The following is an 8,809-nucleotide window of genomic DNA, read 5'->3' as shown; positions in this document are numbered from 1 at the left end:
ATATGAAAAATTCTATCAAAATGCCCTCAAAAAAATAAAAAATACTGTGCCAAAAAATACTTAACAAATAATGGTGTAAGTTGACAATACAGTACCTTTGCATTTTGATAAAATAACCATATTACCTAATGATTACCATATTCTTATGCCATGGAATTACCATGGTAATGGTACTATCAGAAAAAAATGTGCTATTATAATTATAATGATATATATATATATATATATATATATATATATATATATATATATATATATATATATATATATATATATATATGCTATTATAATTATAATGGTATTATTATAATGCTGTTATATAAAAAAAGTCATACCAAATTTAGAAACCATGGTCCCCATTAAACGTTACCATGTTACTATGTTCAAAATACTGTACAAGGTACTTTTATCATTTATACTTCATTTGGATCACAAGAAGTAAATGTAAAAATGATACAAAGATTAAAAAAAGTCTTGCTTTCTGTATTATCATTTACTTGCCACAGGGAGCACGTCAACAGAATCATTTTGCACGCATTTGACTTCCTCCAGGAGGCGCTATGTGACTTCTGCTGTTTGTTAGAAGCCTAAAATTACATGACAATATACGCCCCCTAGTGGACAACATAAACCCTAAATCTATGCAGAAGTTAACATTTTGTACAATTTTAATACTACGTAATCAAGTCAGCAAGTACCCCCAACCTTTATCCTCTATATCTAATGTTTGGAGATCTAAAAAAATATATTATGTATTATTTTTATTGGCAGAGTATATGTAAAAACACGCAAACACAGAAAGAGAAGGGCATTTATGAAGACTGGGTGTCCCAAAAAAGGGTTCGGCTCGTGAACGAATCATTCAGTTAGGTTTGTGCACGGTTCAAACGACACATCAGAAAGATCCGACTCGCATGAATGATTCATTCACGAATTCGACATAGCCACCGTGTCTTCTAAAGTGTCGCATCCTATTGTTCACATGCATTACGCTTATGAATTAGAAATAGCCTATGCTTCCTCGATTCATAACACGACCAGGGCCTCGCTGCAGTCTCACCTGTGCGCCACATAAGCACGAGCCCTCCTTCTCGCACTGCCACGTCATTCGCCGCCGTCGCGCGCATCCCTGGGAGACTCGACGCTGCTGTCCGCAAAACCGGTTGGTGGGAGAAAAAAATAAACCGGATAATATTCTCACCGCTGACACGGAGCGGGGATCATGGGGGGATCACAGAGCGTGGAAATTCCCGGAGGTGGCTCAGAGGGCTATCACGTTCTCAGAGTGAGTGTGTTTTTAGAGATGCTTCCGCTCTCTTGGTCTCTCCCTTTCACTCATGCGGCACATCGCGAGGCGCTTGCGGCGCAGAGTTCAAATCTAGGCCGAGGATGTCAGTGCGGCCTGTTAACCGTGGCTAAACGCTAATGTGGCTAAATGAAAATCTCTGCTGTTAAATGTAAAGATACTGCATGGGAGTCTTCAAGCAGTTGACATGCAAAGACTGATACCTTTTAAAATGCACGTCTTCATTTATTCTACTGTACAATGTTTTTTTCCCCCCCTAAAATTGTTGTTGGATGGGTTGTTGAAGAAGCATGCTACATGTCATGATGCTTTATTATTTAAATGTTTATTATTATTAATCTCATACAACTCAGATTGACCCAGACTAATGCAGTTTGCAATTTATACAAGGAAATATAATGTGTATAAACTGCATGTCATTTTAATAACTGGATACATGGATGCATGATTGCTTATTTTAAAGGCTGGCATCTCAGTCAAGGTTAAGTGTCTACTTTGACATTTACTTGTTACATAGTTTATCATCTTATGATCTATCACAGTTTAGAGTTTTAAATGCCAGTTTTGCTGTGCCAGTTTATTAGGCAATGTTAATGTTTGTTTTTGCTTTTAATAGGTCATTTGTTCAAGTTTGTTGTTAATCGGTTCATTCTATTTGAATGTGAAATGGGGTGTTTTCTGTGTTCTGCAGGTGCAGGAGAATTCTCCCGGTCATAGAGCAGGTCTCGAACCGTTCTTTGACTTCATTGTGTCCATCAACAACAGCAGACTGGTAGGTTTGTTGCCCCATACTCGGAATTTGTGCTCTGCATTTAACACAGCACACACACAACAGTGAACGCACACACACCCTGAACACACATGTCTCTTTGACTAGTGCATCTTTGAGCTTATATTTAGTATAAGTAAAATACTTAAATACTGTTAAAATCACATACTCTAACACTTTTACTCACTTTAAGGTATCTGTACTTTTACTCAAGTGTGGTTTTCAGGTACTCTACACCTCTGCTTAAATACATTATAATTGAAAATCTGACATTATCTAATGCTTTAGAGACTCTAAACAGTAAAACTGACAGTTCTGACTCTTAAATATGATTGGATGAACCCCATTTGAAGCAACACTTGGACCACACATAGTCTGAAAAAAATTCTGTATATATGCTGCAGACCATGTATGAAATGTCAACCATAAATGTTATTTTTGCTTGAAATTTTTTCCCCAAACAAGGATAATGACACGTTGAAAGACGTACTGAAGGCTAGTGTTGAAAAACCGGTGAAGATGCTGGTGTACAGCAGCAAAACCCTGGAGCTGCGGGAAGCTACTGTTACTCCCAGCAACATGTGGGGCGGTCAGGGTCTTCTGGGGGTCAGCATCCGCTTCTGCAGCTTTGAGGGAGCCAATGAGAACGTCTGGCATGTTTTGGTGAGTAAATGAAAGTGATGAATGCAATCAGAGAAAGCTGCAGGCATGAGTTATTTACACTCTGTGTTTTGTAAGGGTGGGGTGGTGTTTGATGAAAATATCATGTTTGCTTTGACCTCATTTTGATTAACAACTTTTGGTTAATTAGTCATAATTCAGGAAGGTGTTCAACAAGGACGTGCTCTTGTAGAACAGACCGGTCGGTCGAGCTGTAAGATGGAATGCAAGCCTCACCTCCTTTTTCGTGCATAATTTGCCTGTTTTGTAGGATGTGGAGCCAAATTCTCCAGCAGCATTAGCAGGTTTAAGACCACACACGGATTACATCATCGGAGCAGACACAGTCATGAACGAGGTACATTTCTCTCACGCACATCTCCAGCTCTCAGACTTCTTGATCATTGTGTACAGATGTATGGAAGTGTAACAACTGCACTCTAGAATTCTAGTACATGTAGTTTTTTGGTTTTGGATAAATCATCAGAATGAAAGAATGTCACTCTTTGCAGCTCAAATATAGATTAAAATGATTTGATTTGCAAACGAATTCTGGTTCTTCAGACTCACTAGAAAAAAATGTAAGGAGATCAAATTTTTAGCAATGCATTTTAATATTTGTTAGAAATTTGTATGTTTTTCAGTAATACCTTACAAATTCTTCTTTTAAAAAAAATTAATAATAAAAAGGAAAGAAAAGAAAGAAAGTAACTAATGGCGCTTTACCGCTGCATGGTACGGCAAGGTAAGGCACAGCACGGCTCACTTTTGGGGGCATTTCTACTGTGTACTGTACTTGGTACCATTACCAAAATGTGACGTGTAAACCCTGATGATCACTGATTGGCCCGGAGAGAATCGTCACTACTTTTGTCATTGAACTTGTGTCACGAGACATTAAGACCCGCTAGATTAAAGGTGGGGTAAGTGATTTCTGGTAGCCAATGTTGATATTTCAAATCACCAAAACAAACACACCCCTACCCCAAAAGGGTCTCGCCTCTATTTTGATAGCTCCGCCCCACACATACATAGCTGAAGGGAATGACCATACGATTACAGATCAACAAACAAGTGAACATGACACACGAGCATGTATTAGCGGCAAAAGCCAGCATAATATAGTTCTGTGAAAGAAAGCAAAACCAATGTGACCAGCGCTCTCTCGTCCCCATCATGAGTAGACATGCCCCTTACTGCTGACTGGCAAAATGAAAACGTTTTTCAGGAGGTTGTGGCGCAACTATAATGACATGTCTATAATCCCTCCCTCTCCAAAGCTGTACTAAACTGCAGTGGAAATGCAAACTGAGCTGTGCCAAGCCATACCATACAGTGGAAATGTGCCATAAACTGTGAATTATACAGCTATAACATGACAGCATACAGTGCAAACTGCTTGCTTAGTAGTTTTCCATTATTGTTATTGTTAACTAAAACTTAGTCTTAATTTAAGATTAAAAAAAAATCTAAATAAGTTAAGTTAAATAGAAATATATATAAAATAAATCTAATATAAAAGACAAAAGAACATACATTTTTAAAGCTAAAAATGCTTTTAAAGCTAAAATGTAAAAAAATTCTGATTTAAAATGTGAATAATTACTTTCATAGTATATAAATAATACTAAACGAATAAGTCATTTCTGTTAGCCTGCTAGATAACATTATTTTAATGACAAATCAGCAGAATTTGCAACAACAGTGAACATCACAGAAAAGCAAATGTTTAAAGGGGTCATGAACTGGCTTTTTTATTATTTTATACAGTTGTCTGAGGTCAACTTATGATGTTTGCGTGGTTTTTACATTCAAAAACATCAAAATTAATAAGTAATAGGCTTTTTGAGGCCGGCTCGAGACAGGCTCGTTTTTTTTATAAGCGTGCTGCATTGACTTGGAAGTAAAGGCCCACTGCTATGATTGGATAACAGGTTTGCATAGTAAACTAACTTTCTGTGTGTCTGTTTGACGAGCTACGTCCTTCATAGTTGGATCCTTCTGTGACTTTGGTTAGAGATGTACACATAATCAGGACATCGAGCGATCTCAAACAAAGCTATAGTGACACAGTACAAATATTTTTTTACTTGCATAAGTGTGCTGTGCCATTCCTGTCGGATCTAATATAGACGCACAGCATTGCTTTTTAATCTCAGTCTCTCTGCAAATCCAGCGTCGACCTGTTTTGTTTACAAAGGAATCCACGGTGAAATGAAGCAAACCAACGCTCAATGTTTTACTCACATGAGCTGAAACTTCATTAAAAATAAAGTTCAACCATGCAATCTTAATATCTGAATCTGAAGGAAGGTTATGCAGCGACTGTTCTTCCACAACCAGGCACTGCACAATATTTTTGGATCTTCAACGGCATGTTTATTGCTTGCTTGCTCAATCCGGTTTAGCACCACTCATGTTATTTCCCTACTATGTCATGCACGAATCAGTGGGCGGAGCTACAGAATTAGGCATTGATATTCTTCTGTGGAGGCTGTGTTTAACCTGTCACAATCCAGGATCTGGCATTCGCTGGCCCTGGTGTCAATAAGCTTTTATTTCAGTAACAAGGACGTTTTCGGTTTTGAAACTTTCAGGATATTCTTTTAGTATGATGACCTTAAATATCAAAAGCTCAAGTAAAAATTGATTTCTCAATTCATGACCCCTTTAAGTTGCAAGGTATTTAAAAAAAAAAAAAAAGTTTAAATCATTATGTAAATATTTTAGCAGCACTGACCTGAAAAGGCAAATGCATGCTTCATCAACTGGCCCAAAACTCTCTGATTTTCCATTTTGTGTGTATTATGCTCTTTCTCCAGTCAGAGGACTTATTCTCACTGATAGAAACCCATGAGGGCAAAGGCCTGAAACTCTACGTCTACAACACAGACACGGACAACTGCAGAGAAGTGGTCATCACGCCCAACAGTGCCTGGGGTGGAGAGGGCAGGTGTGTGTGTCAAAGTCTCTCGCTTTCTCTGCTTCCTGTCTCTGTGCGCATGTCCGACATGATTCTTCTTCTCCGTTCAGTCTCGGCTGTGGTATCGGCTACGGTTACCTGCACAGAATCCCTACTCGACCTTTCGAAGAGGGGAAGAAAATCAGCTTCCCCGGACACACCCCCAGTGAGCCCGCCAGCCCGCTGAAGGACGGCTTCACAGAGGTCAGCGTGTTTCACATGGTGTATTCTGATATATTTGGTCAGACGTTTGACTTCCGTGATGTTTTGCTCAGGTTCAGCTGTCTGCAGTAACTCCGCCCCCTGTGTCGCAGCCTGTTCCCACAGGGCTTGAGGACAGTCTGTCCGGCCTGTCACTCAGCTCTGCCCCGCCCTCAATACCCAGTGAGCTCCACACAGGTGAACCGTTTCTGCTTTTATTTTGTACTTCATATTTTTCCTACATTGTGCATAATTTATGATATCATTAATGTAATTTAATATAATTAGTGCAAAATTCTAAATTGTTGTTATTTCTGGCAGGTGTTCCTACAGTCCCCCTGCTGCCCACTCAGGTGACCCCAGGGCTGGGTCCCCTTCCCATTGTCAACCCCTCCACCTCCGTACCAGGTAAAGAACATCTGTCCTTAAACTGGAAGAGAAGTATCTTGCCACAGCAATTTCATGTGGCTAAATGATTTTGATTTTTGTGCCTTCAGGTTTGATGTCCTTACCGTCTGGCCTCCCTCCCCTGCCAAACCTGCCTAACCTCCCTAACCTTAATCTACCGTTACCGCACCTTAGTGCTGTATCTTTAGCTGGAATCAGTGGGTTGCCTCCCACTACAGCAGGTACACACACCAAAACTAGTACAGCTTATTCCGACCACTTAGACAGGGAACATGCAGGGCCTTAAGTCTTAAATTCAGTTTGATCAAATTTCAGCTCATAAAAAGTGTTAAATATCTTAATTGTAATAACCAAAGTCCTAACTGTAATTTTGGGGACTGAAAAGCAGTGATCGTGGTGTGATATTTATTGAAGTTCAAAAGAAAATGATTTAAGTACATTAACGTGAGCGCTGCACATTCAAAAGCAAAACTGATGCATGTTCTGCAAGCTTGAGGTTTCAGAGCCATTCGCAATCATTACCATGCATTTATGCCTAGCGATTGCTTATTGTATTGTATTGCTCGACTGTTAATTATGACAACGTTTACTTAATGGTGTTTATATTATGTTGTATATGGTTGTAAGACCACACACTTTATCTCCCTAATCTTTTTGAAGCAACTGGTATTACTAAAACATAAACATTTTAAAAATAAGTATACATTTTTTTTTTTTTTTTTTTTTTTTTTGTAATTTGGATTTATGATTTTATGTTTTCTTTAAAATATAAAAGTCCTGCATTGTGCATCTCCTTTATTTTTTATTTTATTTTTTTTTCAGGTTACACAAACTGTATCTGGCATTTAATACAAAAAAATAAAAAAAAAAAAAATAAAAAACAAACAAATTAATTGAATAAAAAAAAAAAAATAAAAATAAAATAATAAATATAACATCTTTTTTTTTTCAGATAGTTGCCAAGGCAACATTTCTCATATTTTAAAGTTGAAGAACTAAAATAACAAACTTAAAAAGTATGCCGACATAATTAGGAAAAAGAAAAAAAAAGTAAGAAATGACAAAAAGCACATTATAAAAGATTACTAAAATTAACAATAAAAAAAACCCTGAAAATATCAAATTAAAAATATTAATAATATTGATTCAACATTAAGTTGGCACATAAACCAATGTAATTACATATTAAATAAAACATCTCTTAAGGATTTTAAACTTGCAGTTCCCATTTTGCTAATAAGCAGTATTAAGTCCTTTGTTGATTGTGTGCTGCGGCCTGTTTAATCAAGTAAAAGAATCTGAGATGCATGATTTATTTTGAGATCTGTTCTGAATGGACATACTGTATCAGTTGTATTTGTGCACGTCCTAAAAAAAAGATTTAATAAGTCTTAAATTTGGTTTTAAAAATCCGGCAGAAACCCAGTGTAAAGGGACCAGCCACAGTGAACAGCCTGTTTCTGTGACTGAATTTCTGCTGAATATTGATTTGATGTCTCTCTGCAGGTTTGCCTCCTCTCCCTCCTCTGAACCTGCCCGGCATCTCTCCTCTCCCCATGCACACCATTCTCCCTTCCACACTTCCCAGCATGCCCGGGGTCACGCTGCCATCTTCCCTGGCACCATCTGACCACATCCCGCCCGTCTCCTTAGCGACCGCGCAAACTCCAGCGCTCAGACTGGATGCCACGTCCACCCCTGCGGTCAAAGACAGGACCTCAGAGATGCCTGTTGCCACGGAGACCCTCCTACAGCAGACGACGAATGCGCAGATGGCCCCAGAGTCCTCATAATGGTCAGAGCGGGGCCAGAGGGCGTCCCTCTGTACGTCTCTATTGTATTTATTCAGTACAAAAAGATTCCAGTGTGCAAACACACACACACACACAGAGATAAACGCAGTTCTGAGAGACGCCAGCATCTGTGAGTAATGAGCGTGTGGATGGACGTCTAATATTAAAAAATACATTTAAAACAAAAAAAAGAGATGACTGTATGTCTGGTTTGCGCGCTCTTCAGAATCTGTTCCTTCTCGTGATTTTTCTTTCTGTATATCCTGTAATCAACTGTTAGTATAACAGTTAGTATAGCATTCCCTATAACTACCAATTGCTATGTGATTTTACAATGTAATGTCTGACTTTTTTTTCTCTCTTTCTTTCTTTGCATCCATTTGTTTCGAATGCTTTGACTCCTCTACTCATGATCAACCTGGGCTCTGGGCCTCTGTTTCTCTCTCGCGTGTGCACACACACTCTCTGTATGATAGCTCTGCTGTCATGATGAACGGAAACACAGTTACAAATGCGCTGCAGGGCTGAATGTGCGCTTGTGCAGTTTGAAGATTGTGAAGGAGTCTCTTACTCAAACATACACAAGCAATAAACTACCCAGTTTTACACTAGGACTGTCTGTCTTTTTAATCTAATGTAGTAATTCATGAGTTGAGTATATATTTTATATATCATGTTGCAATTCCTTGCTTTTAACAGTCAAGTGATGA

The 8,809-nt window shown here is 38.5% G+C and overlaps 1 protein-coding gene across 1 annotated transcript; it reads left to right on the top strand.

Annotated features, from left to right (window-relative positions):
- The first annotated feature begins 916 nt into the window (after positions 1 to 916).
- On the top strand, positions 917 to 8,710 carry LOC109066136 (Golgi reassembly-stacking protein 2-like). Its single transcript, XM_042757513.1, has 10 exons — positions 917 to 1,285; positions 1,998 to 2,078; positions 2,535 to 2,738; positions 3,007 to 3,093; positions 5,558 to 5,688; positions 5,769 to 5,901; positions 5,973 to 6,096; positions 6,220 to 6,306; positions 6,396 to 6,527; positions 7,813 to 8,710. The coding sequence occupies exons 1-10, from the start codon at positions 1,223 to 1,225 to the stop codon at positions 8,097 to 8,099; spliced, it is 1,329 nt and encodes a 442-aa protein (XP_042613447.1). The 5' UTR covers positions 917 to 1,222; the 3' UTR covers positions 8,100 to 8,710.
- Positions 8,711 to 8,809: the final 99 nt, after the last annotated feature.

The sequence above is a fragment of the Cyprinus carpio genome, chromosome A6, assembly GCF_018340385.1.
Source record: "Cyprinus carpio isolate SPL01 chromosome A6, ASM1834038v1, whole genome shotgun sequence".
NCBI lineage: Eukaryota > Metazoa > Chordata > Actinopteri > Cypriniformes > Cyprinidae > Cyprinus > Cyprinus carpio.
The sequence above is the reverse complement of the archived record's forward strand: the minus strand, read 5'-3'. Positions and strand labels throughout refer to the sequence as shown.